At 48.6% G+C, this 18,126-nt stretch overlaps 1 protein-coding gene across 3 annotated transcripts in view; it reads left to right on the top strand.

The window, feature by feature from the left end:
• Positions 1–18,126, top strand: part of Igsf3 (immunoglobulin superfamily member 3) — a 91,724-nt gene that overhangs the window by 49,069 nt on the left and 24,529 nt on the right. For 2 of the 3 annotated variants that reach the window (XM_021648494.2, XM_060392973.1), the window contains exons 3-7: positions 1,967–2,344; positions 4,679–5,089; positions 10,009–10,398; positions 11,762–11,821; positions 14,260–14,661. In XM_021648494.2, the coding sequence (XP_021504169.1) occupies positions 1,967–2,344; positions 4,679–5,089; positions 10,009–10,398; positions 11,762–11,821; positions 14,260–14,661 (1,641 nt within the window). The remainder of the gene's footprint in view (positions 1–1,966; positions 2,345–4,678; positions 5,090–10,008; positions 10,399–11,761; positions 11,822–14,259; positions 14,662–18,126) is intronic. The other variant, XM_060392975.1, reaches the window with a different exon arrangement.

Genomic DNA, 18,126 nt, shown 5'->3' with positions numbered 1-18,126 from the left:
GGACCTTCTGGGCTGGACTGAGCTGTGTTGCACCAGGGTTGCCATTATCCCACCTCTTTAGCTGCCGAGTCTGTTTTAGAGGTTTCTACTGGGTAAAAAGAAAGGTTTCGTGGGAGCAGGCTGTAGCTCTGGGTAGGTGTGAGCAGCCAAGATGTGGTCATTCCCAGGAGGCTGCTGAAATGCCCTCGAGCAGTTATTGACCAAAATCTGTCTCCAGATCCATTGCATGCATGTCAGTTTGAGACTTAGCATGTTTCCATTGAGTACTGATTGTGTATTAGGCCCCAAGTCAGGGGCTTTTTAGACATCTTATTCAATTTTTTTTTCCGCCTCGCACATGGGGAAACTGAGGCCCATAGTCCCTAAGTAATTTATCCAGTGTCTCAGCTGGCAAGTGACAAAGCCAGCATTGCACAGTTCTTCTCAGAAGCCCTTTTTGTAAGACGAGCCCAGGGTCTGGAGACAGAAGTGGGTGTCCAAGATGGTTGGGTATGGGCTGAGCTGTTAACCTCTGAGGCCAGGCTTCACATGCTTTTTGCCACACATTGCTGTCCCTGGCATCTACCATACCCAACTGCTGCCCAGGGAGCATGCAGAGGGAGAGGTGTCTCTCCCATGTTTGAGTGGCTTAGGAGTAGTCAGTGTTGTGCTGATACACCAATCTATTTTCTATTACTGTAACAAAGTATCTAATGTGGAGTGTTTTATTTTCAACAGAGGTGGTTTGTTTGTTGTTGATTTTTTTTGCCCACGGTTTTAGAGACCAAAGGCCAAAGACTATTGGTTGGCCCTGTGTGTTCTGGTGAGGGCCCCTTGACTGGGTCACGACAGGGCAGAGGTATCCTGGCAGGAAAAGGTACAAGAGGGAGCCATTTTATGGTGAGGCAGGAAGCCGGAGGAGGAGGAGTTGGTAGGGTTTTTGTTGTTGTGTTTTTTGTTTTGTTTTGTTTTATAAGAGCAGACCTTTAAGGACGCTAACTCATCCCAGCTAGGAGCACTGATCCCTTCTAGTGTTCCCAGTGACCTCTTGACCTGGCGGCCCTAGGCTTCACCTCACCAAGGGCTCAGCTTCCAGCCTGTAAACCCTTGCGGGAAACACTCAGACCATGTTCAGAAGCATTCAGATGGCCTGGGAGGCGAAACTTGAATCTCCATATTTAATTTTTGTCCCTGCGAGAGAATACATTTGTGAAGGACTTGGAGAGGGTAGGCAGAGGCAGAAGTGACCTTGGAGAGCTGTGTCCGTACCAGAGGGCAGGGGCTTGGTGGGCCAGTAAGAGCCAAGAGCGCAAGGGCAGCCGTCAGTGTTCAGATCTCCGTGCTCCGTCCCTCTCTGCTTTGTCAGCTGGTGGGAGTCTGTTCGGCTTCGCATTTCTGTAAACTGGCAGGCATTGCAGGATCTGCTGGCCTCTGTTTGTATAGGGAAAGGAGATGCTCTTTGGGATGAGACAGAAATAAAGACTGCAGCCCCCCTCCCCCCTGCCCAGCTCCACCCCAATAAAAAGACTCAATGACTTTCTTGGGCCAGCCTTGCTAATCATGGGAGAAACATTTAATTTCAGCAAGATTACAAGGCGGTTGCTTTTATTTGTTTTTGCCTGGATTTGTGCCAAGGATTCAACTTTTTTTGTTTATTTTATTAAAAACTTTATAAACAGCATTAATAAATAGATATAAAACTGCCGAATAAATGACAGAGAGACCAAATGAAATTCACAAGGGTCAGCGTTGAGTAAGTAACAGAGCCACGTCCTTGTGCGATCAAATTCCCATATATGCAAATTAGATACAGAGCTTCACTGCTCTGTTTTAATTAATATTTATAAATCACAGAGTGCCTCGGATAGGGCCAGTAACCTATTTATATTGCCATCATGTTACACAAATAACAAACCCTCTGGGGACTGCTGACTGTTTTGCATTTGGTCAGAAAAGTAAGTACGTTGTTGTGTCTGTCTCCCCGTAGGTGTGGTGTCAGCTCAGCGCCAGGTCACCGTCCAGGAAGGACCCTTGTACCGCACAGAGGGCTCCCACATCAACATCTGGTGCAACGTGAGCGGCTACCAGGGCCCCTCTGAGCAGAACTTTCAGTGGTCCATTTACCTGCCCTCTGCCCCTGAGCGTGAGGTGCAGATTGTTAGCACAGTGGACTCTTCCTTCCCCTACGCCATCTACACCCAGCGAGTGCGAGGTGGGAAGATCTACGTGGAGAGAGTCCAGGGCAACTCAGCCTTACTTCACATCACAGACCTGCAAGCCCGCGATGCTGGGGAGTACGAGTGCCACACCCCCAACACCGATGAGCGCTACTTCGGGAGCTACAGTGCCAAGATGAACCTAGTGGGTAAGGAGACATTGCTGTCCCATGGCCGGTGTCAGACCCGGGTCCCTTCAGCTTTTGTTGCCTTGCATATGACTGGAAAAAAAGGTTCCCCGGCTATCTTAGAAAAATGCATTAGGGAGCATCAGTGAGCATAGTGTCTGTGTACAATTGTGAACACTAGATGGTTAAGGCTGATACTCAGAAAGTTCTGCAAGCGTTAAGAACCTCAGTCGATAACCAGACCTTTTGCTGGTGAAGGGCAATGAGTATGTAAAGGCAAGATCTGGGTGCCATGGCTCAGGCCTGTAATCCTAGCGTCCAGGAGGCTGAGGCAGGGTGCTGTCCTGTGGCAAGGACATTTGTGGGGGATAATTTGAAGGTGTGGCTTGGAAGGTGAAGTGGGTAAGATCAGCAGGAAGAGAGGCAAAGCTCCAATAAGAGGAAAGGTAAAACTCCCGCCCTCCAGAGGCCAGATGGAAGGGGCAGTGAATTCACACCAACAGGGGCTCGTTTCGGGAGTGCAGTAACATGTGAGGGAAATCTCAGGAGAGTTTCCACTCAGATAACCCAGTGAGTTCCAGATGCTCACAGGGAAGAGAGAATGAGGAGGGAATGAGACCATTTTGAGGCGTCCTAAGTGATTTCAGTGAACGACCTGGGGGCAGACTGTCAGACAGTAGTAATGGTTCTTTTGGGAACTGAGTGGATCTCAGAGGCAGATAGTAGCTTGTGCCTAATGCTGCCTATATGCAGTTGTGTTCTTTAGTCTCCTCTGTAGATATGAGTTTAATTAATGAAAAGCCAGAGAAGAAACAGAAGGTAAGGGCTTCTTCTGCAGGCCTGCTCTTTAGGCGGACAGGCATTGTAATATTGCCGCTTGAAGCATCTACTACTATCTAAAGGGCCTTTCCTCAGTGTGAAGTAATTGGCATACAAGAGTCCCTATTTTTTTCTGTGCAATTCCCTGGACTCCACCTCTCAGAAATTACGAGCAAAAAAGACAGGTTTTGAGGTGCAGGGAGAGAGTAGGACTCCAGATACTCGGACCTTGCTGGCTGCGTGCTAAGAGGCTGTGAATTGCCTGTCTCCCTGGATGCTCTCTGCACGATGGAGAAGATGTAAGCTGCAAGTGTAGGGAGCATTTAGTGTGGACATTCCTGGCCACTCATTGCCTGTGAGAAGAGACAGACAACAGCCAGGCTGTTCTGGTTTGTCCCCGAGTCCTTCCAGTTCTCTACTCTTTATTTTCACAGTTAACAGGGCATGTTGGTGGGTCTTTTGTCAATAAGGACACTGCCTTTGTTTATTTTTTGTTTCTGTAACGAGCCTATATCCTAGTAGGAGGCCTTTAAGCCTCAATCTTGGGATGAGTACAGGGAGAAAAACATACCCTTGTGAGTGCCTTTCTCAGACAGCAGAGACAGTGGAGTGGGATGGCGTTTAGTCTTCAGGATAAAGGTCAGAATAAAACTCCAGTCAGTGATGGAGACGCAGAGCAGTGTCTTCATTTGCCTGAGTCTCTTGTGTACTGTGGCTTCCTTCTGCTGTGGGCCACTTAGATGAATTAATGCAAGTGCAAAGGAGCAGGTCAGGCCTAGCAGTGCCCATCTGTAATCCAGCTACTTGGAAGGCTGAGGCTGCAAGATCACAAGTTCAAGGCCTCCTTGGGCAACGTAGTGAGATTTGTCTCCACTTTAAGGTGGGGCCTCGGTTTGTAACTCAGTGGTGGAGGCCTTGCCTGTTATGCATGAAGTCCTAGGTTCTAGCCCCAGTACTGGGGGAAAACAAGGAATGATGGTAGTTTTCTATATTCCTGATCCCCATTTTTTTTTTTTCAAATAGCCTTCTAAAGACAGTGCATTGATGGAGGGAAACTGGGAGATGAGATGGATTCGAGGGAAGGGAAAAGGGAAAGAGGCATAGAAATATAAAGCCAGAAGGTCCAGGAGTCAGAAGGTCCGTTCGCAGTCAGAAGTGAGGTTAGAGATCTCAAAGCAATACCAAAACCAAAACCAAACCTTATTAGGCCTTCATGGTTATTCTTAAACAGTGTTCTCAGGATGCCCTTCTGTTGTATACATTTTCAAAATAAAAACCTATCTTTGCTCTGAGTGTCATTAAAATACCAAGCAGGTGTCAATATCAAAAAACATTATCTTAGCTCTTACAACAGAAGAGGGCATTTATGTTTATATCTTTTTGGGGTTTTCTATGGCCTTGAATCGACTGTCAGAGGCTGCCTCCTTTGAGACAGTACAGTGGTTTCTGTGTGGAGTAGGGCCCTCGCCTCCCAGAGGGTGAATCTTGAATTCTGTGGTTTGTAACTTTCCTCCATGGGAACATTCTGTGTTCCAGTGATCCCAGATTCCCTGCAGACCACGGCTGTGCCCCAGACTCTGCACAAAGTGGAACAGGACCCACTGGAGCTCAGTTGCGAAGTGGCCACTGAGACTGTCCAGCATAGCCACCTGTCTGTGTCCTGGCTGCGGCAGAAGGGTGGCGAGAAGCCCGTGGAGGTCATCTCCCTGAGCCGGGACTTCATCCTGCACTCAAGCAGCGAATATGCCCAGAGGCAGAGCCTGGGGGAGGTGCGGCTGGACAAGCTGGGCAGAAGCACCTTCCGCCTCACCATCTTCCACCTGCAGCCTTCCGACCAGGGCGAGTTCTACTGCGAGGCTGCCGAGTGGATCCAGGACCCAGATGGCTCCTGGTACGCCATGACCAGGAAGCGCTCCGAGGGCGCTGTGGTCAACATCCAGCCCACCGGTCAGTCTCTCGCAGCTTCTTGTCCTTTACGTGGTAGGGAGTCAGATGTTGGAGGTGGGGCACCTTGTTTGGTGTCTGTAACAACACAGTAGGGGTTTGACTGAGGTTAGAGAAGTTTGTAGCCTCAGCTGGAGAAAACAAGGGGTACACAGACCCAACTAACAGTGAGTCACAGTGAGTCACAGTCAGCTACCCACACTGGCCCCTACTCATTGCCATATTTGGTGTATAGATGGTGTCATACATTATTTTCAATAAGAAATTTGCTGTTTTTTTGTTTTTTGTTTTTTTTTTTTTAGATGAGAGATTTTGCAGAAAAATCGGGTTAGAGAGATGGCTGAGTGCTCAAGATCATTTGTCGCTCTTGCAGAGGACCCAGGTTTAAGTCCTAGCTGCCCCGTGGTGGTTCACAATTGTTCCAGGGGATCCTTTGTCCTCTTTTGATCTCCAGGCACATGTGTGATACACACGTATGCATGCTGGCAAAACACTCAGATGTAAAATAAAACGAGTAAATCTTTTTAAAATTTTTGAAATCAGAGTTTCCACAGAAAATCTTTGTGTCTGTGACTCTGGGTTCCCATGCCTGTTAGCCATGAATGACACCCAGTTTGATGATGCGTCACTAACAGAGGACATTTGAGATGATGAGCCTCCTGGCGGATGTGTGAAACAGTGGACTAAGGAGGTGTTAGTGTACCGTTATTTTTATAGTAATATTTCTGCCATTTTTAACAAAACTTCTAAAATGCTTTAACACATACTGTCATGTCTGTGAGGCCAGAGGATGGCTTCCTCACGTCATAGGTGAGCATACTGAATGCAGAATGTTCTGTGGTGTGACCCGGGAACAATCAGAGTGTGGGCCACGAGGCTGTCATAGAGCACTAGGTCCTGCTGTGGACACTTGGTCACAGGAAGACCTGGGTAAGTTTCTTGAGGGTGAAGAATAGTATGTTTGGGGCTGAGTTAATGATGCTGACCTGGCAAGCTTCTCTTGATATCTCCTGTGACTCCAGGTTCCACTCGGGGTTCTTGTGCCTGCAGGGCTCCAGTTTTGAACTGACAGCAGTTGCCGGCTGTGTTAGTGGAGCTGGGGCAAGCTCTCCTGTGGGCCTGGCTTTGGTTGGAGGGTGGTCGTGTGCTGTCACTGAGGTGGCTGGAAGGCCCTTTCTCTCAGATGAGGAGGGTAAAGCCTTTCATTACAGGTGGTGGTACTCTTGTCAGAACCTGTCTCTAGGCCTCCTTGTCCTGCTGGTCCATTACCGTGGTCCCAGCATAGTACTCTGACATTTGAAACAGTGCTCAGATTTACCAAATAGTGAACTTTCTGAGGCCTCTCTGAAGTCCCTACTCAGAGACTCCTGGGGGCAGAAGCTGTGTTTCTGATGGGCTTCCCAGGTCTTTCTTCTCCTGTCTACATTCTGTCTAGCACAGCTAGAGGGAGCAGGGCTAAGAGGATCCTCTGGACACCTAATGGCTGTGAGAGCAAAACAAGGTTGGTTTCTGGGTGATAAGGGCACACTTGATCCACACTTAGGACCCAGGGCTCCTAGTGGCTTCTGGGTCTTCTAACACTGAGAAGTTTACCCAGGGGCTTTAGTTGCTGCTTATCCTTTTCCTTACTGGTTGGTTTACGATCAGTGTCAGAAAAGTCTGGGCTTAATTTTGAGTCTTAATGCTTTTAAATTAGGTTGCATCAGCTAATCTTCTTTATTTTAATCTCACCAATTTGGAATTAGGACATTTTGAATTTGTCCTGCAGACATATCCAGACTGAGCCAGCAAAGGAAAAATTTAATGGAAAAAAAAAAAAGTTGATAACTTCACCGTGTGTTCCAGTTCAGACTGAGGAGTAGCAGCTCCACCTTAGAGTCTGTTTCTTCATGTTTATTTTAGCAGACATTAGTCTTTACAGCACTGAAGGTGCTGGGCAAGCCATTAGGGGATGTCAAGGTGAATGGCATTGCTCTGAGCACTTACAGTGCTAAGTGCTGTGTGAATATTGAAGGCTGTTCTTGCTCTGTGTTGTCTGTATGGCTCTTACAGCAAATCTAGGAATTCCAGTTCCTTGGGTGATTTGAGCTGTGTCAGTATTAAGCAGATAGCATCAGGAAATGTGGGAGGGCATAGGTCATTTGGTAGCTGGCAGACAGAAGAAAGTGAAGTGACCGGATGGTGAGTTCTAGATTGAGTGGTAGAGAAGGAAGGACCTGCAGCTGCGTGCTATGAGGTAGAGAGCATGGGCCTCCCTCTGTGGGCCGGAAGCCGTCAAGCCGTTCTTCTTGTATGAGGTGCTTGGGGTGTGCCTGAGAGGAACACTTGGGTGATTACACTTCCTCAGATACATGTGTGGGCACCAATGGGTACAGGACAAGAACCTGTGTGCTCCTCTCTTGGTTCAGCCAGTTGTTTGCCCTATTGAGCAGTGAAAATTTTGACCTGAAGTAAAGGAGGTTTCCCCCGCCCCCTTACACCTCCTGATGAACTTTGAAAACCCCCACTGCAGGGAATTGAGATTTTTTTGTTTGTTTGTTTTTAAATCAAGGATTAACCACCTGCTTGCATAATTTAGAAGGAAGAGCTCAGGTGTGTGGAGGAGGGCATTGGAAAGTTTATTAGACAGGTTGGTGTGAAGTCAAGAGACAGGGTTGTTAAGAATTCATTTGGCCAGGCTGTGGTGGTGGCCTGAGAGGCAAAACCTGGCAGTAGAGGCAAATGGATAGAGACGAGATGGAAGGAGGAAGCCAGGGGGTTGTACGTCATCTGTGGTTTCCTGGACTGTGGGGGGAAAGGGAGAGGAAGGGTTATGAGGACATGAAGAGCCCTGCTGGGAAGTTTGCATCTCTGTTTGTGGCAACATTGGTTGTCTTTAACTTAACCAAGGAATCCACCTTGTAAGCCGACTTTCAGAGACATTCATAACAGCACACACTTGTGTCCGGACATGGGCACACAGAACTGTTAAAGACTGAACCTGCAAGTGAGGAGGGTTCGGGAGAGTCAATGGGGCAAGAATAGGAACAAGCTCAAAAGATGCCTGGCTGTAGGAGGTGGTCAGAGAATAGGACCCACCATGGGGAACAGAGTGGTCAGGCAAGGCAGGGGAGAGGCAAGAGGGAGGAACCAAGGGAGGAGAGCAATCTCAGAGGCTGAGATCACTCCAGAGGATGAGGGTCAGGTCGACCACTGGTGTCTTTCACTAGGCCAGTGGCTTGTGAACAAGGAGCCAGGAAGCCAGACTGCAGTGGCTAGGGAAAAGGGATATAGAATATCCCAAGTCAGATTTCTTAGTCAACTGGCTGGACATAAGCAAGAGCAGATTGCTCTGCAGAAAAGGGGGGTTATGTCTTCAGCCAGGGAATGTGAAGGATGCATGGAACATGGGGGATTTTCCTGAGCAGCACCTAGGTCTCCCAAAAGAGGAAGCCATAGTGGTGACCCACCTATCATGGGCAGATGACAAGGTCTGAGGTCCTGGACTCCCCTGATACACTGTGCTGGCAGTCGCCTGGAAGGGAGTGCCTTTTAACATTGATGGTGGATTATGAATTGCTGTACCTTACTGATCAGAGGGCCAATGATAATGGATAACACAGGCACAATCTCTTCTGGGTTTGTTTACCTAGCAGACAGCGGCAGAGTTAAACCTGCTGCTTTCTTTGTTGTCTCCCAGGGCTGTTTCACTTGAGAGAGGGAGGTGGCCTCAGCTGACACGTCAGAGGTATTGTTAAGAGGGCTTTGCTCTGACAGGAAGTTTGGGCAATAGAGCTAGTCACTGATAAGGGATGGCGTCTAGCTCAAGGACTGGCCTGTGTAGAAAGGAGGGGATGTCGAAGCTAAGATGGGTTGGAATGGAGTAGCGCTTACTTGGCTTACATCCATACAGGAAAACAGGACTCTCACGTGTTTGAAGAGCGTGAGGGATGGTTGGGGATAGCTGAGGCATGCATACCAAAGGTGATAGTGATGGCCTGGAAATGCCACAGAGGGAGGACCATTGTGGTTGAGGTTGATGAATTACTAGAAAGTTCACACACCACTCTGATGTGCCCCCCATATTCTTTGCAAGAAATATAGCTAGAACCGGAAAGAGTTAGGAACTACAGCCTCCCACAGCAAGAGGAGATAATGCCACTTCCTCCCAGACTTAACTCCTTTTCCTGTCCCCTCACTTCCGCTGTGAGTGCCTCTTGATATAAAATGATGTCTCTGGAGTCGACCATCAACCAGGTACTGTTTCTTAGAGAGCCCTGAAGCTGTTTGCAGTGATGAGCCCTGCTTGGGTTGACTCCTGTGCCTAGATAGATACCAGCTCTTTGATGAGCTCCTGCCTTGATCCTTGGCCATTTCAGACGTGCCTGGATGTTAGTGGAAGCAGGTTCTTTGTAGACTGGTGCAAAGACATTCCATGTAATGCAGCTAGTTTATCCTGCCCACATCTAATTTTCAGTGGTAGAGAGAAGAGTCTCAATAAACTCATCTGAGTGTTGATTAGAATTGGGGTCAGCAGCTTGACCACTCTAATTTTGTCTCACAGAACTCTGTGAGACAAGTCCTACAGTATCTGCTGAACAAACATACTTGTACCCATGTTGCTTTGTTGGAGCTCAGGCCTGGACCCTTTGCCATCTGCCATCTAGGTGAAACCAGGCTTGTCTGCTGGAGGTTTATTCTAGAGCAGCATATTCCTTGATAGCACTTAGTCTAGAAGGAATGGTAAGCTGGGGTTCTGGTATTTAAAGGTTTCCTTGGCCCCAGATAGCCTTGGCTAGAGTTGGATTTTCATTCAAGATGAATACTGGGTCCTCTCTGCAGTTAGTGTCATGAAGAAGGTCAGGGGAACAGGGATGTCTTGAAGTTTGGTGGGCTGCAGCCCTTATTTGCCCAGAATGCATCCAGTTTGTTTGTGTTCCCAGACAAAGAGTTCACCGTGCGTCTGGAAACAGATAAGAGGCTGCACACAGTGGGTGAGCCAGTGGAGTTCAGATGTATCCTAGAGGCTCAGAACATTCCCGACCGGTACTTTGCCGTCTCCTGGGCCTTCAATAGCTCACTCATCGCGACCATGGGGCCTAATGCTGTGCCGGTCCTCAACAGTGAATTTGCCCACCGTGAAGCCAAGGGACAGCTTAAGGTTTCCAAAGAAAGCGATGGTGTCTTTGTGCTGAAGATATACCACCTCCGCCAGGAAGATAGTGGCAAATACAACTGCCGGGTGACCGAGCGAGAGAAGACTGTCACTGGCGAGTTCATCGACAAGGAGAGCAAGCGTCCCAAGAACATCCCCATTGTCGTCCTCCCCCTCAGTAAGTAGAATCATGCTGCTTACTCATTCTTGGTGCTATGGCTAGTGACATCATGGAGAAATAGTAGGAAAGAGAAGGACCAGGATTTGGGGTAAAGCTGATTAAAGAGAGGCCTCTTTACCTCCCCCAGCCCTGGGTCTGGAGAGCAGGAGGGGTGTGGCTTGGGCTAGAGGTGGTACTCACAGACTGAGCTCAAGTAGCCGGGTGTAAAGCACCAGCCTCACCGGCTCAGCTAGGAAGAAGACCAGGAAGTCATTTGCTCCTCTGGGGGAATTAAATCCCAGAAGTGGGCAGAGGCCTGCCTTGAAATCTCACTTAAGGAGAGCTCAGCTCTTATGGGAGAATTTGGACATCATCAACTGCATTATTAAGAAGGATTTGCTTTGCTGTCTGGGTTTTTCCAGGTATCAGTGCAGGCCTTTCCCTCGTTGTCTCTTCTGTACTGAAATTGCATTGTTAAAAGTCAGTGGAGTGATAAAATACTTGCTAGCATGCACAAAGCATTAGGTTCATCCTCATGTGCACATAAAGCAGTCAGTCGATGGGGTATGTGTCTTCTTGGAGTATGCTCTGAGAGCTTGGACCTTTCAAGGCTGTTCCAGGGACCCTGCCTCCACGTGCTGCACTGACAGTGTCTGGATGGGTGGTACTCTTTTCTGGGAACTCCAGAGATGAGCAGTGTGTATGCATGCCATATTTAAATATTCATAGTGTCATGACGTTCTTATTAATCTCCTTTCTCTCACAGTTCTGTTTTTAGCAAAAAGTTAATCAAAACTTACAATGCTCTGATTTTTAAATAAGATGGTCCAGTTTAAGAACTAACCTTTAACCTTTTCTTAGCTCCCAGGACTGTTCCTCCTTTTCGCCTTGTAACGATCTCCTTTACATTTTTATTTACACATTTATGTATTTGAAATGTTTCTCTGTTAAGTGTTAAGTGTAAAATAATAGAGGAGGCTTGTCATCCTTCTTTGCTTTTTTTTTTTAATCAATGGAATTGTTTTCTCTCGTGCTTATTATATTTTGAACACACACATACACGTACATACACACACAAGTAACCTTGAACTCTTCCTTGTGCTTTTCTCGCAATGCATGGTGCTTTGCATAGAGTAGGTGCTTGCTAAATGTACGTACAGTTGAGACTGTCGAACTGAATGCCCGCACTCTTTCCACTGTTCTCCTGTGCCTGCCTTAACCATAGACTCTATACTTTTACACTAATTCCTCAGTGTTTCATAAGGATGGCATGAAGGGCAGCCACTCTGTTTTCTTCCTGTATCTTTTGTACTAAAAGATTTCCCCCAGCCCTTCCAAGAACTTGTTTGATGATCTGTGGCCTGCTATATTGCTTTTCCAGCAGATAACTGGGTAGTTAAAGTCCCCCAGCAGCACCAGATCCTGCCCCAAGGCCACTTGGGTAAGTCTACTGAAGAACAACAATCAATGGGTAATGGTGATAATGCCCTGGCTTTTAATGGCACCTTTTCTTCTAAGAACCAGAAGTGCTTCTGCATAAATGATCTCTCTTTCCAATCATCCAGTCCCTGTAGAAGCCCGCGTTACATCCATCTTGTGAATGGAGACGTCAGAGCACACGCAGGGAAGTGTCTGATCCGGTTGTTCAGTTAGTGTTTGAACTTGCACTTGCATTAGGAACATTTGCTCTAACTCCAAACCTGCTGCTCTGCGCTTAGCCTGTGCTCCACCAGCAGCCTCCTGGTTGGAAATTGCATTTGTGAACACACACTCAGATTGTCGTTAGTTCTGTCCTAGTCTTCCTTCAGTCTGGAGGATATTAACTTGTTGGCTTTCTCTTTACAAGCCTGGGAACCTGTATAAATAGTTACAATGGGCAGCACGTCACCACATCTGCCAGGACTCTTCTATCAGGGTTTTTCTAGGCTCTCTCCAAAAAGCCATCAGGAATGTCCTCAAGAGTCCACTGGGGTTGACAGTAGGGCATATGACTGATGTATACAAGTCGTTCTTCCGTATAAAACAGGCAGAGGGCTGGAGAGATGGCTCAGAGGTTAAGAGCACTGGCTGTCCTTCCAGAGGTCCTGAGCTCAATTTCCAGCAACCACATGGTGGCTCACAACCATCCATAATGAGATCTGGTGCCCTCTGCTGGCGTGCGGGTGTACATGCAGACACAACACTGTGTACATAATAAATAAATCTTTAAAAAAAAAAAAAGACAGGCAGAAAAGTCTTCCTTGATGCTGAAATTACCTTTTGCACCTCTCACTTTGAGCTGAAAACAGGGAGGAAGAACATTGAATCTGATGGCTAACAGAGGCTGGGGCTGTAACTCAGTGGTAGAGTGCCTGTGGAGCATGCCTGAGGCCTAGGTTCAGCCTCCGTGCCACCCGCCTCCTCCATCTCATCCTCTCGGTGTCACGGCCCTACGTCTGCACTAGCCGCATCTCAGCTTTGCACATGATAAATTGAGGCTCGGGTAGTAAGGACACCAAAGCTGCACAATCAGGAGGCAATACAGCCAAGCTTCGAACCACTGCTGCTGTCTGTGGACAGTGGCTCTGCCGGAGCCTTGTCCTGGGCAGGCTGTCCTGAATTGCTGACTCCACCTTGTCCAGACCCCTTCCTGTGAAACAAGCACAGCCTACTCACTGGGCCAAAATCTAGGTGCAGAGGGCCTGTGCTTATCTTTTCTGTTTCTGCCTGTGGGGGAAATAAAGGTGAGAAGAATGAAGTGGATCTAAATGCTGCAGCATTCGGCATGCTTCTTGATCTGGGGTTTGGCTTGATCGATTATGAATGGTGCCTAGAAAATTGGATCCAAATTGATTATGACACTATGTTTTGTGTTGTTTATAATTCTTATGAGCTCGTTGAACTCAATATAGATAATTATACAGAATAATATGTGCATAATTAAGAAAGTGTTAGCCATGCTGTTTCTGAAAGCAGAAATATCCCTGAGTATGGTAAAATCAATCATGACTGTGGGTCCCACGTTTTAAAAACATACTGTGTGCCATACAATCTGTAAGCATTGTCTCATTTGCTTTTTTTGTAAGTTAAAAATAGTATCTTACAGAAGAAAAAGCTGAGGCTTGTAGAGTTTCAATCATCCCCTGACTGAAATGAGCTATCCAAAGAAGTGCAAAGACTAGGCTAAGCTGGGGAGGGAGTGGAGTTCTGTCACCACCTTTGTTCGGCAGACTGTCAGGGTAGAGAGCGGAGGTGCCCAAGGCTGAGTGGCTGTAATAGGAGGCCCGTAGATGTTGGCTGTGGCCCGTTCTTCTGTGTTAACGAAAGCATAGAACTTTGCTCTCCATGCACTCTGAGAGATCGGACCATCTGTGCCCCATTTTCCACACATAAGCACATGCCATCTTCCAAATACTTCCCGACATTTTTTTCTACTTCCTAATATTTCCCCGAAGGATTCAAATGGCACACTTAAGGATGTGTATAGCTTTTGTTGGGCTGTTAAAGCTTCAAGTGGTGGAAGATGGAGATGCAGCAGGACTTGGGAGTTACTCCTCATGCTGAAACTCTGAGCCAAAAGCTCTAAACTGCCGTTGGACAGGTCACTCATAAATGAACATCATGTCACTGTGTTATGCTCCTCAGGCTCTGATTCACTCTTAGGTGGTAGGACCTCATTATCCCAACCCACCACACAAAGCATTCTAGGCTTCCAGATCTAGGGAGCAGTGCCCAGTTCAAATCAGTAACTTGTGTTTCAAATCAAATCAGTGTTCTGAATCCTTTGGGCTTCACTGTCAGAATCATGGGACTTGGTTTGCACCCCTCCTCCTGCGCCACCCATGAGGAGGGTGCACGTGAGACTGCAAATCCCCAGAACGACACTCTCTCTTCCCCCAGAGAGCAGCATCTCCGTGGAGGTGGCCAGCAATGCCAGCGTCGTCCTCGAGGGTGAGGACCTGCGCTTCTCCTGTACTGTCCGCACGGTGGGCAGGCTGCAGGGCCGCTTCTCTGTCATCTGGCAGCTCGTGGATAGGCAGAACCGCCGCAGCAACATCATGTGGCTGGACCGTGATGGCACCGTACAGCCGGGCACGTCCTACTGGGAGCGCAGCAGCTTCGGGGGCGTCCAGATGGAGCAGGTGCAGCCCAACTCCTTCAGCCTGGGCATCTTCAGCAGCAGGAAGGAAGATGAGGGCCAGTACGAATGCCACGTGACGGAGTGGGTGCGGGCTGTGGATGGAGAGTGGCAGATGGTGGGCGAGCGCCGCGCCAGTACCCTGGTCTCCATCACAGCTCTTGGTGAGTGAGCAGGGGGGCCAGGTCAGATGCTTTCTGTCAGGCTCCTTCCCTCTTCGTGAGTGTTGTGGTTGGAGGGTCTGGGGAGATGTCAGTGATTAAAGTGCTTACTGTGCAAGCACGGGGATGTGGAAGTCCGGGTCATAGGACCCACGTAAGATGTCGAGTGGGCTTGGCATCATGCATGTTTCCAGCCCTGGAAACAGACATGGGATCCTTAGAGCAAGTGACCTATCAAGACCAGCCATATCCGTGAGCTCTGGGTTGGATTGAGAGGTCCCCCCTCAGCGACGGAGGTGGAAGAACAATTGAGGATGGCTCCTAGCATCAGTCTCAGGCCTGTGCATGCACAGTTATGCACATGCACGCATGCGTGCATACACACACATACACACACACACACACACACACATACACACACACACACTCAGAAAGGAAACCAAGTTCTGATTGGAGACAGTGTTATCTTCCAGAGGACTTCCCTGAAGGGACTCTAGGGGATTATGCTCAGAGTCGGGGGAACTTACAGAAGATGGTGGGACATCTGGGGTAGTGACTCCGGTGGGCTGTTTCTACCCCTGGGGCAGGGTGGTGTTAGGATTCTGGTCAGGTTGGTGCCACCAACCGGCAGGAACATGGCTGTGGCAAAATTGACCTGGAAGAGGAATGACAGTGGGTACAGGGATAAGCCCGCAGGGTGTCGTGTCCGGCTGCTCACAGCCCAGCCCTTGTCAAAAGGGCCTGAACAGGATGGAGAGCCCATTGCCAGCAGTACAGCAGTCGCCCGTGTCTGGCTGAGCATTAGCATTCAGCTCACTTGTCCCATTTAGGCCTGTGTTTTTATCTACTCCCCTGAAAAGCCCCCACTTATGAAAACATTTCCTCATTTACAGGGAGTGAAGATACCTTGAGGTTTGCTAAAACCAAGTAATGTTAGAGTTGTTTCTCACAGGCTATCTGAAGAGGCTTCTGCCCGTGTTATCTGCCAGATGCAATCAGCCTATTACATTTTAAAATGCCAGCCTGCTTCTTTGCTGGGAAGATAACTTATTATGGCAGGCCTTTTCTTTGTCAAGAAGCTTGGCCAGTCCCCATTGGCTGGCACTTTGTCGCCGCCTTCCCTCAGGTAGGGCTGGTGGTGCTGCCGAGCACCACATAAAGATGGCAGCCCAGGGTCCTTCTGCCCGAGACTAAGTCCTGGTTCTCCCTCCCGAGATTAGGAGTGCATTTGCTTAACTCTCAAATGTTTGTTTTCAGTTGCTTGGTAATCAAACATTATCCGTGTGGCGCTTAACCGCCCCCACGCCAGGGTTTTCCTCCAGCTGCCTCACAGAGGGGCAAGCCGCGTGCCACGGCTGTAGGAATCCTTGAGCTTTTCAGGGTATCAGGGTATCTCCCCAAGCAGGGCATCAGCAAAATGGAAGAAACAAACGCATAAACAGTAAGAAAACAACAGGCAGCTCCGGAGCCCTGGCCTTCCGTCACGGCACCCCTTTGGTTAGACTGCTGTCTGGGACTCGGGATGGACAGTGTCGTATAAACCCAGGTGCAGCCTCGGTGTTCTCCCCCACTTCACTGCGATTACACCCACTTCCTCGAAGCTTCATGCCAGAGGTGGGCTTGCCTTCCACAGTCATCAGGCAGCTCGGATCCCTGTTTCTAGAAACTTCTTCCAGTGTCGATCACAGTCCCTGCGCCTGTGTGTGGCCCCACCGTGGATCCGGACAGGGGAGCTTGGCAGATGGTTCTGGGATCCGCTACGGATAGTTTTTCCCTATCCTGGGAGACTAAGGGTATCCAAGGAAGGGTGATTCAGGGTTGGTTCCCTGGAAGTAATTTTACGGTTTCAGGTTATCTGTCCTTGGAGTATTCTTAAACTCCGCGCATGTCTGACAGCTCTCATGGCCGGGATGTGCTGAGTAGTACTCCCCTGGGATCCTGAGGCTAGTTCTGCTCACTTGACCCCCTCTTCATTGCCCCTGGAAGTAGGACCAAGGTTGTCTTGCCAGCCATTGTCTGGTCTAAAGTAAACAGCAACACATAGGAATTGCTGTGTTGCTCCTATTAGGCGTGGCTCTCCCTCAGTGCTAACAGCAGTGTGGGTGAGCTACAGGCCGCCTGCCCACAGACCATTGGGGCTGCGCAGGGGCACCGTGGCCATGTGCACTCTAGTCTGTATCCACAGTGTAGGCCCGTGTTGGGCCTGGGCACCACGGCTTTGTATGTGAAGCCACTAATACCCAGCGCAGGGTCGTTTCTTGTGTTCCTGATCTGTACCAGGCCACTCTTGTGACGCGTGTAGCACCCACCACTGTCAAATGAATACCACACGGGGACAGTCCTGGATCTTCATTTTTATAGTTGAAGATCCAGAGAGTTGAGCAAATTTTGCCAACCTATTCTCTAACAACTCCTCAGGCAATTCCAGAAGATTCTTTTTGTGCCTTCTGTGGTTCGTGCCCTGTTTCTTACACAAACTCTTCTCTAGACTATGTATGATGAGCTGCACACTCATTTGACCTTCACAGGGACCCTTCACAGAAAGGAAAACACAGGCAGAGGGGACTTAGAATGTGCTTACGGCACTGGTTCTCAACCTGTGGGTCATGACCCCGTTGGGGCTTTCATTATTAGATATCCTGTATGTCAGATAGTAACATGACGAGTCATAACAAGTAGCAAGATTACAGTTATGAAGTAGCAGTGAAATAATTTTATGGTGGGGGGGGTCACTGCAACCTGAGGAACTGTTACTTTTTTAAGATTTAGTTATTTATTATTTATACCATATTCTGCCTGCTCACCAGAAGAGGGCACTCACTATAGATCTCACTATAGATAGTTGTGAGCCACCATGTGGTTGCTGGGAATTGAACTCAGGACCTCTGGAAGAACAGCCAGTGCTCTTAACCTCTGAGCCATCTCTCCAGCCCGAGGAGCTATATCAAAGAGTTGAAGTGTTAGGAAGGTTGAGAACTACTGGCCTAATGTCACACAGCTAGGAAGTGTCTCAAGAAGGCGACTGTGGCTGAGTTGATGCCTTATCCAGTCTGGTTGCCCCTGGGCAAAGCAGTGCCAGGCAAGCCCTGGGTACACATCGCTAGGTCTGTAGCCTGACGCTACCGTTACCACATTCAGACAGTTTATCTGATTTCTCTGCACCCTGAAAAAAGGATAGCAAGCCTGACCTGCAAGTGTTGATTTAATGTGAGGGCTGCAGGCCGAGCCTCCGACACCAGGCTTGGCATGTAGCATTCAGCAGAGACCGGCCACTGTTACTTTCATAATCATAGCCAGTGTGCTCCTCCACATGGCAGGAGCTGTGGCTCACTTGCCCTGGAGAATGAGGTTAGAGGTTACAGATGCTGCTAGTCAGTAAGGAGTATTAGGAGGCTCACGGTTCAGAGACTGCAGGGCTCGGAACTTAGGGGTGATGCCTCGCCCCACCTCAGGTGTTCATCTCCTGAA

The sequence above is a fragment of the Meriones unguiculatus genome, chromosome 10, assembly GCF_030254825.1.
Source record: "Meriones unguiculatus strain TT.TT164.6M chromosome 10, Bangor_MerUng_6.1, whole genome shotgun sequence".
In the NCBI taxonomy this organism is placed as follows: domain Eukaryota; kingdom Metazoa; phylum Chordata; class Mammalia; order Rodentia; family Muridae; genus Meriones; species Meriones unguiculatus.
The sequence above is the reverse complement of the archived record's forward strand: the minus strand, read 5'-3'. Positions and strand labels throughout refer to the sequence as shown.